Source organism: Prunus avium, chromosome 1, assembly GCF_965620075.1.
Source record: "Prunus avium chromosome 1, drPruAviu1.hap1.1, whole genome shotgun sequence".
NCBI lineage: Eukaryota > Viridiplantae > Streptophyta > Magnoliopsida > Rosales > Rosaceae > Prunus > Prunus avium.
In genome coordinates this window covers 36,660,405-36,677,769 of record NC_142284.1, presented here as the reverse complement: position 1 = coordinate 36,677,769, position 17,365 = coordinate 36,660,405, and the positions used below count along the sequence as shown (strand labels likewise).

General features: G+C 38.2%; 3 protein-coding genes across 4 annotated transcripts; 2 read left to right on the top strand and 1 right to left on the bottom strand.

The window, feature by feature from the left end:
* Positions 1-1,336: 1,336 nt before the first annotated feature.
* Positions 1,337-2,985, bottom strand: LOC110756794 (uncharacterized). The gene is made up of 3 exons (XM_021958253.2): positions 2,827-2,985; positions 1,776-2,482; positions 1,337-1,708 (listed from the first exon to the last, which is right to left on the bottom strand). Exons 2-3 carry the CDS (start codon positions 2,391-2,393, stop codon positions 1,490-1,492), a joined length of 837 nt encoding a protein of 278 aa, XP_021813945.1. The 5' UTR covers positions 2,394-2,482; positions 2,827-2,985; the 3' UTR covers positions 1,337-1,489.
* Positions 2,986-4,472: 1,487 nt separating this feature from the next.
* LOC110756771 (heavy metal-associated isoprenylated plant protein 8-like) lies at positions 4,473-8,293 on the top strand. Its single transcript, XM_021958227.1, has 7 exons — positions 4,473-4,574; positions 4,676-4,760; positions 4,844-5,019; positions 5,425-5,578; positions 7,546-7,724; positions 7,816-7,909; positions 8,010-8,293. Exons 1-7 carry the CDS (start codon positions 4,473-4,475, stop codon positions 8,291-8,293), a joined length of 1,074 nt encoding a protein of 357 aa, XP_021813919.1.
* A 1,115-nt stretch (positions 8,294-9,408) lies between these two features.
* On the top strand, positions 9,409-12,043 carry LOC110756784 (Gap junction beta-4 protein). Of its 2 annotated transcripts, XR_015833154.1 has the most exons (5): positions 9,409-10,374; positions 10,654-10,894; positions 11,007-11,186; positions 11,281-11,398; positions 11,500-11,566. XR_015833154.1 is itself a non-coding variant. In XM_021958242.2 (4 exons), the coding sequence occupies exons 1-4, from the start codon at positions 9,752-9,754 to the stop codon at positions 11,589-11,591; spliced, it is 1,074 nt and encodes a 357-aa protein (XP_021813934.1). In that variant the 5' UTR covers positions 9,415-9,751; the 3' UTR covers positions 11,592-12,043. The 2 variants fall into 2 exon arrangements, 1 of the variants encoding a protein (XP_021813934.1); XM_021958242.2 differs by lacking the exon at positions 11,007-11,186 and having other exon boundaries at positions 9,415-10,374; positions 11,500-12,043.
* The last annotated feature ends 5,322 nt before the right edge of the window (positions 12,044-17,365 follow it).

The window sequence follows — 17,365 nt, the reverse complement described above, 5'->3', positions numbered from 1 at the left end:
TGACAAATTTTAAGTTTTGATTCCGAGTTCTGATTTCGACTCATGACCTACCATTTCGAAGAGAACGACATCACAAGTAAAACTCCTTCTTTTGCCATGATGTAAGGACTTTTTTAGGCATTTGAGATTGTTTAACAGCACAAATGAGCTTTTTATTTATTATTTTTCCAATTTTTGAAAACTTTTGTTAATTTCTCTTTTAATTTCATTTTTGTTTCCTTAAGTTTTTAGAATATTTAAACCAACTTTAGCCCGTGATTAGAACATTATGTTATCATTCTGAAATTAATAAGATTGAGATATCCTCATCTCTAATGGATTTCAGGCTTAGTTATGTTAGGTAATTGGGTTCTCACACTACGTCATATAGGAATTTTGACATAAATTTAAATTTCCTTGAAACTGCTTTGAATTGAAAACCACATTAATAAAATTGATAAAATTAAGACTATGGAGTTCAAATTGATAAAAAAAAATAATAATAATAAAATTTGACAAACTACAAGAGCCAAAAACGACTTTTTGTCAAAAAAATACAAAAGAAAAAAAACTATTCATGCCAAAAATAAAAGAAAAAACTATCCATGGGCCTCATTGATCACTGATCACTAGATACTCTTAGACCTAAAAAAAAAGGGGTGATTCACTATTATACCTAATATAGGGGCCTAAATTATAAAAATACCATATATAAAATGGACTTTAGAAACACACTCAAAACTCATTTACAACATAACAAAGAGGCTTTTAACTTCTTATAACTTACAAAACTGCCATCGATTTCTTAAAACAAGCCCAACCCCAAAACCTCATTAAAAAAAACCCAAAACACTCAAAAAAAGCATCAAAATAATTTAATAATTAAAATTAAATTAAATAGAGTCAACTGTTATTTTTTTGGATTTTTTTTTCTTATAGAAATTAAATAGTGTATGATTTATTTTTGGATTTTTTTTTCTTATAGAAATTAAATAGTGTATGATTTATTTATAAAAATTCACTAGGCACTCTTCTCCTCAAGTTTGGATCATTTACGTTTTTATCCAAGTTTGGGTTTGGCTTTTTCTTTTCAAATTAATAAAAGACGGGACATTTTCAAACTTGCGACTGCGGTTTGGAGTGAGATTTAGATCAAAATTCTGGTTTGGAGTGGGTTGAGAGTTTAAATCCTTGTCTCCTGCTGGGATTTACGGCTGTGGTTGGATTGGCAGGCTCAAAAGATTTTGTTGGTCCTCGGTCGACCACAATACAAATTTGAACTTGAAAGTGAGCAACCACCTTTGCTTTTCTTTAGTTAAATATACCTCAGCACGTGAGACAACATCAACAAACGAAGTTATAAAAAACAAACTTACATAGATCAACAAGCCATATCATGTTCAGCAAATTGATTAAGTTAAGATGCAGTAAATTTAGAGGTAGATTCTGCTAACAAAAACAGTCTATATATAACCATGACCGCGAGAGGGGGGAGCAAGAAAACCAAGACTCAAGCAGCTTTCTTATCTGAAATTGGTTCTGATTTATTTGCAGCTGCTGCAGAGCGCTTGTCTTCTGCCATCTTGGCATGAACTTCATCCCTCTCCTTGAAGTACCTCTCGAACGCCTTAGGAAGGAACCGAGGGATCAAAAACCCAAACAGGTTGATGGAGAAATATAGGAAATTGGCTATGGCCAAGGTCCTCCCAAACCAAAACCATGCAGTGTCCTACAATTACAAGTACCCCAAATAAGAAAACCAATTAAGAACCACGAGAAATATGATTGTAATTTACCTTTAACTGTGCATTGGCAGGCAGGGTTTTGTTGAGCCAAACATCTCTGGTCCAATCGAGGATGACAAAGATTCTCCTGACAGTGTAAAGTAATGGGACCAAAGCTCTCACCGGCGGCGAAAACAGCGACAGCCCGCTGATCACATTCTCAGTCAGAATCTGAAACGAGAGCAAGAACAAGTGGGGTGTTGCAGAGCGCACAGCATGTTCGTCGCCCCTTGCAAAGCCACCCAGCACATATGCAAGCGGCAAGAAAAGCCCAATGGTGGTGCCCACGATCACATAGACCCTGAAGAATCTGCTGCCTTGGAAAATCTCCTGAGAGCTGGAATTGACGGTGCCCTGTGCCGGGAAGGCCAGGCGAGACAGGGCTAAGAGATAGGCAGAGGCAAAAGCAGGGAAGATCAAATCAAAGAGCGGGACAAGGCCACTGGCTGAGAACACCATGATGAAGGCCACGAGTTGGAGCTCAATTACCCGCAATGAGCCCATGACACCGCCAACAGCAGCCTGCTGTTGTCGACGGTGCTGCGGTTTCTCTTGCGAGTTAGATCCGGGTTTTGTAGTTGTTGTATCAGGCTCCGTTCTAGGAGCCACAGCAAGAGACACACCTGACATGTCTTTTTTTGTGTGGAGATGTTTAGAGATTATAATCAAACTAGCTTGGGAAGATTTGTTAAGAGTCTTCCTGTTGATACTTCTTGAACCTGAACAAGATGGAAACAAATTGACCCAATTCACATTTACAAGAAGAAATGAATGCAAATCTTAGCAGTGTATCAATCAGAGATTTGAAACAATGTTAATTATTTGAAGGGCCATAAATGGTAACCAATCAAAAAAGGTTTCAATTAACAAGGATTGGTTAATCAATCTTTCCATACATAATTATCACCCGATCCAATTAAGAAATATTAACAATTTGAAATGCAACGCAACACATTCATATATACAAACTATAACTGCCTGGAAAAGAATGAAAATATAAACAGTTGTTATTGAAATTCTTGAAAGAACATGAAAGAGTTTAAGAGAGAGAGAGAGATCTTACTGAAGATATGAGATGAGCGAGAAGGAAATTAAAGCAAATGATTCAAAACCAAAACGAAAGCCTCCGAATGGAAAGACGATGCATCAGATCAGGGGAGAGAGGCAGAGTGCGTGCGTATATGTGTTAAAACAAAAGGATCTTCTCCTCTGTTTGTACGTGTAATATTCTGCGCACGACACTTGGTTTCGTGCCAACGTACTACTGAATTTGGCCGACACGTGTCCAAGACCACGGCATTATGCTGCTTTGGTATGTATCAGGCAGTATTTAAATTCGGTCTGGAACCATCTCTTTCTTTTGGTGCGATGGGCCAGGGCCCTTGGAAACAATGCCAACTAGTTTGCCCTGACACTATTTTTCGGTGAAATAGGTGATGTTACTAATTAATTCACTTATGCGATAAATTTGTGCAGGTTTGATTTATGTTAGTTGAATGAAAAGCTAGTTATAATATACAAACAATAATAAACTATTTGAAGGGCACATAGATTCCTTTGTTTTTATTTCATGACCATCGTTTGTGGAAGGAGGAGAGTAAGATATTGGCAGGATAGCAATGGCAATTATACACAAGGAAGGTTTAATGTCACATTTATGAATTCGTAATCGAATGACGATAAATTGAATAGAGAAGAGTTAGAATCAGGATTCTTATTGAAGTTGTTTATTAAACTATATGGAATTGGAGTATGAATGTTACTGATTCTTTATAAGTTGTTTACAAAAATACCATGAATCAGAATTGAATCAGTTTGATTACTAGAATACCTTTGTTGTTGGGTTAAAGTAGATGACAAATTTAGAATTTTTAAAATTTGTGTGAGAATATAATAGGTAAAAAAGATAGATTCCTGATGGGTTAGCTCTAGGAATTAGAATACCACTTCCCACCCAAGAGTCCAATTCCTCCAAAATAAGTAGTTAAATTCATGATTTTGTGTGGGGGCCACATACATTTTCATTCCTCCATGTGAAGTAAGGGCTCATTTGGTATCATACTAAAAATTCATGATTTTTTATTATAACAAAACACGAGTTTTTAAATAGGTGCGAGGGAGGAGAGAGAGATCTAGGAGACCAGTAGGTGTGAAACCAGTAGGTGTCGATGAGATCTGGGAGCAGGTTTGGATCAGGTTGGGCTCTGGGGAGACCAATAGGAAGACGAGAGACAAGAGAGAGAGAAAAAAAAATGTAAAACCTCGCTTCTTTTTTTATTTTTAAAATTGGGCATGTTTTGAGGTTTTTTTGGTTGGCCTTTTGAAAAATGGACTTTACCAAACACAAATTATGGGCTTTGGACTCAAAATTTATTTTTGAGTTTTAAAAAATGGATCTAATTAGGATACCAAACAAGCCATAAACATGCGATTAAAAGAAATATTAAAGGCTAATCTTATAGCAGCATATCAATCAATGATTTCAATGTTAATTATTTGAAGGGCCACGAGTGGTAGCAAATATTTAAGCGATCACAGAATTAATTTCTTATCAATCCATTGCAATGGCAGCAATGTGCCTAATTACTTTCTAATTTTCACGTGGTTTTCCTTTGAGAAACTGTCCATTGTTAAATAGGGGGGGAAAAAAGCAAAAGAGGAAGACAAGTGAAGAGAAGAAAGAGGTGAAAGATCAAGAAGTTTTGAAGCATGAAGGCTGTGAAGTGGTTAAAGAAAAAAAGCTTCGGGGGATATGAACGCGTCCCCTTAATAAAAGAAGAGGTTGAAAATGTATCAAAAAAGAAAGAAGAGGTTTGACACTCAACAACGGTTTTGAATACATTAGGAAGTGCAATATTACAATCTTTTCAAAGGTATATTTTATTTCTTTTTTTTATTTTTATTTTTAACAGTGGTGCAAATTTGTTGAGCTAGAGTTTACCAAGCACTGTGAAGGTTGTATAAGAGATGTGGAAAAATGCTGCAAACGAACTAAAGGTACAAAATGCTTCCTTTTTTTGTTGTTGTTTCCTCTCTGGGTCTCTATATATATAAACATTTTTTTTTTCTTTCTATGTCAGGAGTTGAAAATGTTGTGGTTGATAAGGATAATCCAGTAGTGGTAGTGGAAGGAAGATTTCTTTTGGAAAAGCTTTGCTCACGCCTCCTAAATGTGGCTAATAAGGTGGTCACAGTTAAGAGGTCAGAGATGGAAGAAACACAAGAACAAGGCGAGAGCAGCCATGGAGATGACCACGTTAGCGAACCAGAGTAGGATAAGAGGAAATCAAAAAGATCAACTCCGAGTGGTTCGGCACTCTCATTCCTTAAGAGAGGTCAGGGGTTCGATCCCTGCTTTCGTATGGAGTCACCATTTTGGCTAGCACTTTACCCCTTACGGGCCGACCCGGTGTGATCGGGGATTAGTCTGGGTTGTGGTTAAGGCTTAAAGGTGCCACCCATAGTTGGGGCCCATCCAGGACCACCTCGTAGTTCAGACCAAAAAAAAAAAATATCAACTCCTTCATTAGACTAAATTTGTTTATTTGTTTATTTATTTGCTGGGATGTATATTAATATGGTGGTGTATTAAAAAAGGAGAACAATAACCAAAATATGGTGGTGAATTTTTTGCATAATATTTGTTTTGGTTATTTATTAGAGACAAGATAAACAGGAGAACAATAACCAAAACGCAGAGAAAAATCAACAAGATGAGAAGAACAGCCAGTCGAGCAAAGAGATTGTGTTGAGAGTACTTATGCATTGTGAAGGATGCAAAAGCAAGGTTTCTAAATGCTTGAAAGGGGTTGAAGGTAAACATAATTAATTTTGGGTTGTGCAAGTATTTAATTTTGGGGTTCTTAGATCTAGGTCCAAAAGGATTAGCTGTCATTGGGTCTACTCCTCGAGAAATTATAGAGTAGTACGGTATCACCACGTCAGCTGGTGATACTTCCATTTAAAATTTGCCGTGTGTATAACTTTTTAAAGAAAAATTAAATTTTTATACAGCTGGATTTAAAAGTTTAATTTTATAATTTAAAACCATTAAAAAAATATAAAATAAAACTCAATAATAATAAAAATCCCTAGCAACCCCTTCCCTGAGCTCGCCGCCAAAGCTCCTCCTCCACACTTTTTGCCATGGCTGCCCATCGGTTTTTCTTTTCTTTTTTTAAATCTCTCCCTCCCCTCTATTATGGGTTTAGGGTTCAAGGAATTTTCTCACTATTATGGGTTTAGGGTTCAAGGGATTTAGATTGAAGATTTGAGGGGGTGGATTTATGATCTTTATGGAATCATTTAATTTCATACGAAGGTTTTGAGGAATCTAATAAGTTTTCAAAGTCCTACAAAATATATGGCGATTGAGATGTTTGACAGGAAAAGCAAATAAGGTAGGTGAATAGGAATCCAATCTTGGTTGCATAGCTTTCAAAATGTACCAATAGCCGAATCAAAATTTTTTTCTATTTATTGTGAAAGAGTGACGCAGTAGTCATGGCAGACGGTGGGTGTGGGGTTTTGGAGTTCGTCGATGAAGCAGGTGGTTTCTGGGGGGTTTTCTTTTTTCTTTTTCTTAAGTTTTTTTATATCTCTTTAATTTTATTTAATAAGAGTTAAAATAAGTGGTGAATCTAGTTGTCAATAAATTATACACATGGCGAATTTCGAGTAGAAGTATCACCAGCTGACGTGGTGATACCGTATCATTCTATAATTTCTCCTAGTCCTCGTGTTTTTGGTTTTAGATGTAGGTCCTTTGACATTTATTACTTTTTTGTTGTGTCGATTTTACCCTTTAAGGTAAATAAGGAAAATACATTGAAAATCTAAATTTAATGCATTATTTCCTTGAAATTAAATTCCAAATTTTGAATTTTGAAATTTTTTTCCTTGATAATATTCCTAATAAATAGATAAAATACAATTTAATCAATAAAAAAGTAAAGACTCACATATTTTTCCAATTGATCAAACAAGTACCCACATTAAATTATGTACCTGACATACAGGTAAATAATGTTAATATATACAGGTATATATGTACCTGCCTTACAAGTAAGTGTTTTTTTCTTGAGTTTTCTTAAGCAGTTTTTTCTGGAGATTCATATTTATATACATATGTACATGTCTTCCATGTAATAGTTTTTTTTTTTTTTTTCCAAAGAAATTTTGTATGGATTTTTATCTCAGTTGAGTTTAAAGATCCATACCAAGATATTATATGAGTTCAATTAGCTGGGCTAGAGGGTATAACTACGTACCTAGACTAGAGGTAATTTATGGATTTAATTACCTGGACCAGAGGTAATTTATGAGTTTAATTACCTGCATATTGCATACAAGGTGTATGCATAATTGTTAAGGTATGAAGTTTTTATGAACTCTTATTACAAATTTTGATGTCGGTATACCTTGGGAAAATTTCAGAATTCAATAAATAGATTTGCAATTAAATTCAAATCAAATATGATAATTAATATCTTACAAATCAATAACTTACCAGTTTTAGGAATTCATAATTTACCTTATTTATGTTTTAGGTGCATAACTGGAACAAAAAATAAAAAATAAAAAAAAGTAAATATCAATAAATTGAAATAGGCATGTAATCTTATGTGGCACAAAAGTCAAAGGACTTGGATCAACAACAATTTCTGCGTGGATTGCACCCAAAATCTCTCCTCATAATTAGACTTATGCCAAATTTTCTATTTAATTTTTCACATGCACATATATAATTTTTGTTTCTGTTTTTCATTGAAATGAATATTAGGCATCGAAGATGTTACGGTTGATTATGCGAATCAGAGAGTGGTTGTGAAGGGGAAAAAGGCCAATCCATTGAAGGTTTTGGAGAGATTGCAGAAGAAGTATAGTAGCAATGCTGAACTTATCTCTCCAAAACCAAAGCCTGAATACAAAGAGAAAAAAGAGCCTCAAAAGAAAGAAGAGGTATGTCTCTGTTATTTTTAGTCTTGAAGAATGAAATAAAGCATGATTTTTTCTAGTCTACTGATTGTTGGTATTGTAAATATACATGCAGGCTCAGCCTCAGGTGAAGGTTGTGGTGTTGAAAATGTTGATGCATTGTGAAGGCTGTGCAAATGATATTAAGAAAGACTTGGAGAAAATGAAAGGTACAAATCTCTAAAAGACTCTTCAATAGTTTCTTTAATTTGGGGATTTTAATCTTGAATTTTTGTTGTTGTTGTTGTTGGGGATTAGCTGCAATTTTAGGTGTTGTAAGTGTTGAAGCAAATATGGAGAGCTCAAGGGTGACAGTGAGGGGAGTGGTTGATCCACCAAAGCTGATAGAATACATCAAACAACAATTGGGGAAGCATGCTGAGATTGTAAAGCAAGAACAAGGACAAAAACAGGGCAGCAACAACAACAACAACAATAAGAAAGACCCAGAAAGGGAAAATATATTTCAGTATCCTCTTCAATACTCATCTCAGCATATTTACCCCAACCAAATATTTAGTGATGACAACCCTTTTGCCTGTTCCATAATGTAAAAGTTTTTCAAGACGTCATAATTATGATGGAATAGCAAGAGAGAATGGAAAAGTGTTATGCGCTTTTGCTTTTTAGTTCCAAATAAGCACTTACTTATTAAGCTCTATAGCAAGAGTCATATGAATATGAAGCCAATCATTTACATAGCAATGGCATTGAGCCAACTGAAACTTTATCAGCAAAACAAAAGGAAAGAGCCAACCATAAAACTGTCCTGCTAATAGTCAACTTATTTGTCATGATCATATATAGCTTTGTGAAATCAAATTGTTACAAGTTTTGCCACCCTTCAACATAGTTTGAAGCTCTAAAGAGGGGAAGATGTTTGGTTGTGTTGGGTTCGGGTTTAGCCAATGCAGGACTATGAGTTTAGCCGATATGACGCTATGATTTTCTTCGGGTTGCCCGAAAAATGTGGAGTTGTAGTATTGTTTCTTAGTTTTGTTTTAGATTAATAATTTTCATAAACTCTTTATGAGTTTGTTATGATTTATTTTCTATTTAGGATTTTTATTTCTTTTTAGTTTTTGGAATTTGTACTTTTGTTTGCTCATTAATAATATACTATCGCTTATTTTTTTTTTAAAACTTAGACTTTGTTATTTCAATTTTTGGAAAGTTGGTAATAGAAAATTACAATAAATTTTACCTGAAATGTTCTTGAGAAAATGGTAAAAAATTGAAATTTGATACCATAATTGATTGATTAGATTACAATTTTTTTTGGTCCGATTTATTTACCATACCTGCGCCAACTGCCCGCGTCAAGTTTTGATCCCGCTCAAAAGGCAAGCAACAGAAATTCTACAACAACCCCGGCAAACAAAACAACCCAATAACTACCCTTTGTAAAATCCACACCATTCAAAAAACGGTCAAATACCTCGAACTTAATTCCACTGTAATATAACGCACATTTTTTTATACAACTACTCTGCCAATCAGACACTGCCACGTCATTTTCTAACCGTTACAATCAAGGTCAACACTGGTGATGGGTCCCACTAAAATAATAAAGCTGAGTTGTCAAATAAGTATTGGTCGGAGTACGAGTGCACCAACCCAATAACATTCGAATTTCGGAGCAGCATATGCCAACTAACACCAACGTCTCTAGTGGAGGAATATTTTCCATATAATAATATTCAGAATTTGGAAATAAAATCAGGCTGAGACTTGGCTCAGCTTCAATCCTCATGCGCCACCGGCTCACGATAGCACCTCTCCCTCGGTCAGCATGCTTCTAAACGCGTCAGATTTATCCACGTGTCCGAATTGTCCCGCTCTTCATAAATCTATCCGTTAACTCTGTGTTCTCTTTCTCTCTCTCTCTCTCTCTTCTCTCTCTCTTCTGCAACTTCCGTTGAAGAAGAGAAAGCGTACCAAGAAATACAAAAATAAATAAAATAAATAAAGAAGATTGAAGATTTTTCAAAAGAAGAGGAAAAAGTTGGGAAATGGGGAAACTACTATGCGATTCGACTACGGTTGCCGAGACATTTCAAAGCTCCTCGCCGACGGTTCCCTGGAGGGACCCACCCAAGGCGTCGCCACTGGACGAAGACGCAATCTCGGCCGTAGATCTCGTTGACCAGTCAACGGCCGACGTCGCATGGGACAGCGTGGTGGGCCTGGAGGAGCAGCAGAGACGGCACCTCCAGAGGCTGCACACGAAAGGCGTGCTGTGGAAGCACCCAGAGGATCAAGACTCGTCCAAGTCCGACTCGGACTCGTTAATGCCACAGAAGTCGATGGTCTTCAGACTGTCGCACGGGGGCGAGGTGTCGTCGGACGGGAATTGCCTGTTCACGGCGTCCCAGAAGGCGATGAGGGCAGCGCGTGAGGTGGACGCGCGGGAGTTGAGGAGGCGGACGGTCCGGAGGTTCAAGGAGGACTACGGATCTGCGGCCGGGGAGGAGAAGCGCGGGATAGACGACGCGATCCGGCATATGTACGCGCCTGATCTGAGGGCTGGGTGGGGGATACATGTGATTCAGGAGGTCAAGTTGTTGGCCAAGAAAGACGAGCGCTTGAGTCTTGACTCTGCCATCGATGAGCTTCTTCAGCTCGGCATGCAGAGGTAATATTTCTTCAGATCTGCTCTTGTTCATTTCTTTGAAATCTAAAGTTTTACACGTGAAATGTGATAATAAAAGAAAAAAATCGTTTTTATTAGGGTTAAATTTTCTTTCTTGAAATGTGAACAATACAATTTATTTGGAATAATTTTAAAAAAAATCATCTTTCTTTTCAGATTTGAAAAATTTTCATTTCTTGTATGCTACTCTTAAATTTCCTAATTATGTTTGATTCGATTGCCTTATTATAGTTTTGTCTTTTCATTTTCTTTTGAATGTAGAGAGCTGGCAGCAGAGTCTATTTACAAAGAAAGATGTATCCCAGTGAATGATGGAGCAAGTTGGGCCAAATACATGTCGACCTCTGGTTCTACCCATGATGAATATGATATCATCACATTGCAGTACACAGAGGAAGGTTTATTATCCATTGATGAAAACAGAGAAGGTCATGCCGCGGCTTTTGGAGATGATATCGCAATAGAGTGTCTTGCCACAGAGTTTAAGCGAGAGATATATGTGGTAAGGAGAAGTTTTGGTTGGTGTGGATGTTATTGCTTGTTCACTCAATTTCTTCAGAAAGAGTCTTGGTTGAAGATTTTGATAATTAATTTGATCAGTAAACTGTTTACAGGTGTGGATGTTATTGTCAGTTACTAAAGTTTAGAAGTGTATTAAGGTTTATTGCACTTAACGTTTGAGAAGGCTGAGTTGATTTGCAACAGAGGATCTTTTTGGTTTTAATGTTGTTTTTCTACAATTCTATGAGGAGAAATGATAAAGCTGCCGTTTACTTTGCTTTGTTGGGATATTGGTATATATTATTTTTGCAATTTTGAAGTTTGTGAGATGCACTGGATTATTCATCTTCTTGTGAATCATTCTTGTCTGAAATTCATCAATTACAGGTTCAAGCACATGGATCGGATGCAATGGTTGATGAAGAAAATTGTGTTTTCTTCCTTCCACATCGACCCAGGAGTCAAATTTGTGAACCTCCTTTCTTTCTTTTCATGAAAGGAACAGGTAATGAAAAACAATCTGTCCTCTGAAAATACATGCCATGTGGTCGATTAGCTTCTTCATTAGCTAGCTGGGCCTACATTTCTGAACATTTTCTCAAACAGGTTGGTGTGGTGCCGGAGCTGATCACTACGAACCCCTCATTGCCCATCCTCTGTCATTAATTTCCCAGGAGAAGGTTGCTGTGGTACTCTGATGAAAGGGAGGGCATCATGTCCTGCAGTTTTGTGGCTCTAGAGAGATTGAGTAGAAGTAGTTGTTTGATTTATTCGTTCCCTTAGTGCTTGGCATGCAATCTAAGTCTCCTGATTCTTCTCTGGATCATCACCACAAGGAGAATTTGATTGCATAGCATTCATTTTTTGTTAGCTAGAATCAGTTATCTGACTCCAACTAGCAGGCTTCGTGTTCCTGCACTTGAGCTACATAATAGTAGTATTCGCAGGCTTCGTGTTCCTGCACTTGAGCTACCCTTGGTAGTATTCGCAGTGGTTTTACCGGCTTTTGTTCTTGTTGTTGTAGTTGAGTTTTTTGGAGGGTGCATGTATTGCTAGGCGCTATTTCGTCCAAGCTGAAATGGTGCCTTTCTGTTGTATCTTAAGCTGGCTTTTATCATTTGAATGAAAGAATTGACTCCCATTTGTTCTCTCTTCTTGCTGGTCCTATATGTGACGAGATCATTATGCGTTTTAAAGTTCTACTTTTGTTCTCGTTGGTTTCAAAGCTTACATTAGTTTATTATTAGTGTGATTCTACCAGACTCAATAGACCTTCACATACAACCTGTCGGGTTTCAAGTTTCAATCACATCAATCAGATCAGCCATTGAGTGAGTGATTGTGAACCGTTAATGCAAGTAATCCGTGTTTGAGTGAGTGAAAGTGGACTGTTTATCGTTAATGCAAGTGATCCGGGTTTGATTGAGTTAATGTGGACTATTGATCGTTGATGCAAGTGGTCAATACAACTGATACGTGTTTGAGTGAGCGATTGTGGACCGTTGATCGTTGATGTAAGTGGCCCGTAATCATTTGTGTTGATGCAAGTGGCCGCGGTAAGCATTTGTGGTTTCATGCAACTGGTCTTTATGCAGTACCCACATCATTTAAAGCTGGTCCATGCAAACTCCTATTCTGCCTTTTGTAGATTTCTTGAGCCTTGAGGGACCTGAAGTTCCAATAAGCCCACGTTTAAAGACTTGTTAATCTCTAAAGCAAATGTGTTCCACATGATTGTTGTGTGACATAGAATGACATGAAAAAGACAGAGCTCTCAGTTGCCAAGTCTTTTTTCATTAAAGAGATGATGATGCAATACCAGAAAGATGGTAAATATTGTTTCAATTTGCTTTTGCCACACCTGAAGTTTTTGGTTTGGTTTGGTTTGGTGAATATCAATTCAAATTTATTTTAGGCAGCAAAAAGTAATTGCAATCCTTATCAAATAAGTAATTAAACCAAATATAATATTCCTTATCAAATAAGTAATTAAACAAGAATATTGTTTTCTATTTTTTCATTAACCCATGATGCATTTGCAATAAAACAAGTGTGGGAGCAAATAAATTAGGCAATCAATTAAGAGGCGCCACGTGAAAAAGAAGTAAACTTTAAGAATATATTATTTAAATTAATATTCTGATTTAATAATATATTCAATATGGGGATTACCTATTTAGGTTGAGGGAATAAATTCCATAAATTCCCTCAATATATTTATTTTCTTCCATAACTTCCTCCTTAATTGGAAAAGGAATGTTACAAGAAAGGAAAATCTATTTAAGCTAAATGGAGGACACAAATAAGGTAAATCTGAAAAATCCCTAAAATTACTCTCTCTCTCTCTCTCTCTCTCTCTCTCTCTCTCTCTCTCTCTCTCCAGCCGAGATCTTCCTCTGCTTTCTTTTTTGTTGGCTGGCCAGCCTTTGCTGCTGTCACCTCTCTTACCTACTCAACTCCCAAGCCACATATCTCCCCCGTAGAGAAATATCTCAATCCATTTAGTATTATATGCATCTTTCGAGATCATATTACTAACTTAGGCATTGGAGGGCCCTTGGCCACCACCACACCGGTGGTTCTCCGTTGATCGCCATTTGTCTTGTAGGGAATCTAGCAAGGGAACGTATGAGAGAGAGAGAATCATCTGTGAATATTCTCCCATGAGAAATTTGCACAAACATTTTGGTGCTTTCATTAAGAGCCTTGAAATATACTCAAAGCAAAGCTCTCACAAATTTCAATAAGGAAATCTGTTTCCTTTCCATTTATCAAATCCATTTAAAGCATTTGAAACAACTGTCTACCGCGCAGATCTCACGGCCTGGGTTTCCGGGCCGAGGGGATATGCGTTGACACGCGGCTTCCTGCTTTTGGGTGCGGTGCGGTTGTGCGCGGGCGTGCCAGCACGGTCTACCGTGCGTCGAGATGGTTGATGTGGATAGAATGGTTAAGTGGTGCGCCTGTTTGGACTCGTCTTCTAATCAAACGATTGTAGCCGAGAGAGGAACTAATCTCGGCTGTTAGGTTCACGGCCTGAGCTACAAGGCCGTTTAGTGATGGTGTTGGTGGGTTTTGGGCGGTGCTCCGGCGCGCTGCTCAGGGAGCGACGGTCGTATGATATATGGGGTGAATGAGCGAATAACAAGGATGATGCTCCGGCACCTTGAAAATCAAGGGTCGTATGATATATTAATGAATGAATTTTCCTTACAGTCTAACACTACTCCTAGGAAAACAAGTAAAGATATTGAAAGTGCATTACAGGAAAATATAAGTTGCTCCGTGGGAGGCTTTGGTTTGGTGTTTGAACCCTTTGATCGTAGTTTGAGCCTTGTATTTATAGGAAGGGCTCTGGAGGAGGAATCGAGGCTGAAAACCTGCATGGTGGAGCCTGATCAGAGCAAGTGGGTAGTCTAATCGACATTTGGGATTGTGAAGCATGGTGGTGTGACTCCATAAATCTTGGTAAATCTCGGCCACCGCCCTGATCGTGGGTTCTGCACCTCTGGCCGTGGAGACGCATTTATTGCTCTGATGGCTGGTGACCTACTCTCTCAAGCTGCAAGAATTCTTGTGAGAATGTCCACGTCTAATCACTCTGTTTCCTGTCGCCAAACCCTGACTTCAGTCACTTCCCACCTTCCCTCATGCATTAAATGCTTATTCGTGGCCAGTGGGTTTGCTGCAATAAACAGAGGCATTACTTCATTAAATGAAGCATGGGACCCTGCTATCACGTGATGATTTGATTCTGATATCTCTGGCCGTGATTTTGCTCTGCCTCGGCCTCGGCTTACAATCGAGGCCGAGATGATCATGCCTTGGCAACTTTTCCGTTGTTTTCAGGAAGGCAAAACACCTTGGCGAAACGCTGCACTTTAGCTTCTCGAGGAAGTGCTTGGGCCGAGAAAAGGGATTCCTTCGGTCAGTTCATGGCCGTGATTTATTAGGCACAAACAACAACCACGGTGAAAAGTGTCACCATGAGAAGCAAGACAGTGCCCACGAACTCCCCTGCGGCACCAAGTCCCCACGGTATCGCCGCTGAGACTAGCAACTCCCATGTTGCTACTGCTGCCCAGCTTCGACCGATTTTGGAGCAGGTATCGCTACACCCACCTTTGCCGCCACAACCTTTAAATGCTGCACCTATTTGCGCCTTCGGAGAAACCCTAGGCCATTATCAACTTGGCTCCACATAATTCTCTCATGCATGCCCAAATAGCCAAGCAGATCTCAATTGCAAGGTTGAAGAGCTATACCGTCTACCGGGTGATCAAGAAGCAATCTGCCACCTCTTCAACTTGAAGAAAAGCACGATGAGTCTATTCGAGACTACATCAGGAGCTTTAAGGCGGAAAAGTCCAGCATTGTGAGATGCGATAATCGAATCGCGTCCTCTACTTTCAAGAAAGGCTTGCCAACCGAGCATGACTTATACCGCGAGCTGACCATCATTCCAAGTCAGACACTGGTTAACGTCTTTGCAACAATAGAACGTTACGCACTTTGGGATGACGATAGGATCACTGCGAAGAAGGCAGGCAAGCAGGCTGACTAAGGCAACTCTTCAGCTGGAAAGAGTTACATAAAATTTACGATTCCAATAAATCAAATTCTACACCAGGTGAAAGACAAGCCATGGCTGAAGAGACCACCACCTCTGAAATCTGATCCTGCCACAAGAGATACTACCAAGTATTGTGCTTTCCATGGAATGCACATGCACTACATTGGACACTGTAAGTCTTGGAAGAGACATCTTGAGGAGCTGGTAAGAGATGACCATTGCACCGAGTTCGTGGCCAAGAAAGCTTTTCAGTAGATCGAGGATCATGATGTAGCCAAGGAGCCTCCACAAAAGTTTATAAGAATCAACACTATCTTAGCCTACTCCGAGGAATCCAGGATGACCATCATGGAGAAAAAGATGAAGATTAAGCAGGCTATTGTATTCTCCTAAGTCCTAACCAGCTGTCCAGCAGTGGAAGATGATCCTATCATCGACTTCCAAAAGAAGGACTAGTTTGGGCTTGATCTGTTGCACAATGATGCCTGATCGGTTCATAATTGTATATCATTTTGTACCATTCTAGCTTATGATTTGGTTATGTTTTTGAGTTAAACTTGTGCTTTTAATCCTTTTTGTGTTTATCTTTCAGTTCATTGAGCTTTAGGTAATAATGAGAGCTTTGGATAGTAAATGATGCAATCCATGCATGTTAGGGCCTAATTTGGATGAATGGATGAAGAGCTTAAAGACAAACTCAATTTTGGCTACAGTCCCCTGCCAGCCCAGTTTCGTAGGTCATATTGCAAGCTTTGTTTCAGCAACCTACATAGCTCGGATGAGGCCACATTCTTCATGAAAGTTGTTCCAATGGGTGTATACTATAACATATCCGAAATTCAGCCCCATTGGATAATTGTGGAGTCTGTTACCTAGCAAACACAGAGCCATGCTCAGGATGGATTTTATCAGCGCGCAAAATGAGTTAGCAATTTGTTTTGGCCTTAACTTCCTCCTCCGACCTTGGATTGGCCCAAATGATATATGGCTGGAAAGAAGACATTCTGAACTTCAAGTTTGAGTGCTTAAAGTCTTAATTTGCTTAAGGGAAGCCCAATTCGTAAGCCCTTGAAGTTGCTGGTCATGCTGACCTCAGGATGAGCTATTATTTCTGGTTGGAAGCTTGGTCATGGTGACATGAAGATGAGCTAGGGCTGCTGGTGGGATTTATTAGTGAAGTGCATCAACCATTTCAGATTTTATAATGGAAGTGTTGTATGCATTAGTGAAGTGCATCAACCATTTCAGATTTTATAAAACAAAGTGTTGTATGCATTAGCCATACTTAATTCAGATTTTCAGCTTCCTTAGGCCTATATATAGTGAGGTTTCCCAAGCTTGTAAACACACCCCAAGGGGGGGAGCTCTCAAACACTTCTCTAGAGCTCCCTTCCCTTCTCTCCCTCAAATTCTCTTAGTTTCTCTTTCTAGTTTTCAATTGTTATAATGAGATCTTTGTGCTGAAATTCTCCTTAAGTTTTTCCAAGTTCTACTTAATTTTCATTGTTATGTAAATTCTTTTCTTTAGTTTCAAGTTTGATTCGTTTCCAAGTTTCAATTATGATTTTTGTTCTTATTCATTATGCTTATAAGTTAATATGCTAGTTTGAATGATTGATCACCATTTAGGCTTGCATGTTAGCTATCTTGGTTTGAATTAAGAGTAGACACCATGCTTTAATTCGAATTGAACTATGAATAGGAAGAGTATGTATGGACATTCGACAACAGGGATTAGATACATGCTTGGTTGTTTAAATTGTTCTTCTATGCTTAATGGGTTCCTAATGCTTAATTTTAGGTTAGACAACAAATGATCAAATTAGGGAATTAGGAACACAAGGTTATGACCACACACCATGGCTTAATCATACTTTAGCTAGAATCAATCCATTAATC

What these genes read in the sequence shown, in the direction of transcription:
- LOC110756794 (XM_021958253.2), bottom strand. Translation starts at nt 2,393, where the DNA reads ATGTCAGGTGTGTCTCTTGCTGTGGCTCCTAGAACGGAGCCTGATACA. An exon ending in CTGCCAATGCACAGTTAAAG is followed by an intron (nt 1,709 to 1,775) that starts GTAAATTACAAT and finishes TTGTAATTGTAG; the next exon opens with GACACTGCATGGTTTTGGTT.
- LOC110756771 (XM_021958227.1), top strand. Translation starts at nt 4,473, where the DNA reads ATGAAGGCTGTGAAGTGGTTAAAGAAAAAAAGCTTCGGGGGATATGAA. An exon ending in ATGCTGCAAACGAACTAAAG is followed by an intron (nt 4,761 to 4,843) that starts GTACAAAATGCT and finishes TTTCTATGTCAG; the next exon opens with GAGTTGAAAATGTTGTGGTT. An exon ending in AGACTTGGAGAAAATGAAAG is followed by an intron (nt 7,910 to 8,009) that starts GTACAAATCTCT and finishes CTGCAATTTTAG; the next exon opens with GTGTTGTAAGTGTTGAAGCA.
- LOC110756784 (XM_021958242.2), top strand. Translation starts at nt 9,752, where the DNA reads ATGGGGAAACTACTATGCGATTCGACTACGGTTGCCGAGACATTTCAA. An exon ending in CTTCAGCTCGGCATGCAGAG is followed by an intron (nt 10,375 to 10,653) that starts GTAATATTTCTT and finishes TTTTGAATGTAG; the next exon opens with AGAGCTGGCAGCAGAGTCTA. An exon ending in TCTTTTCATGAAAGGAACAG is followed by an intron (nt 11,399 to 11,499) that starts GTAATGAAAAAC and finishes TTTCTCAAACAG; the next exon opens with GTTGGTGTGGTGCCGGAGCT.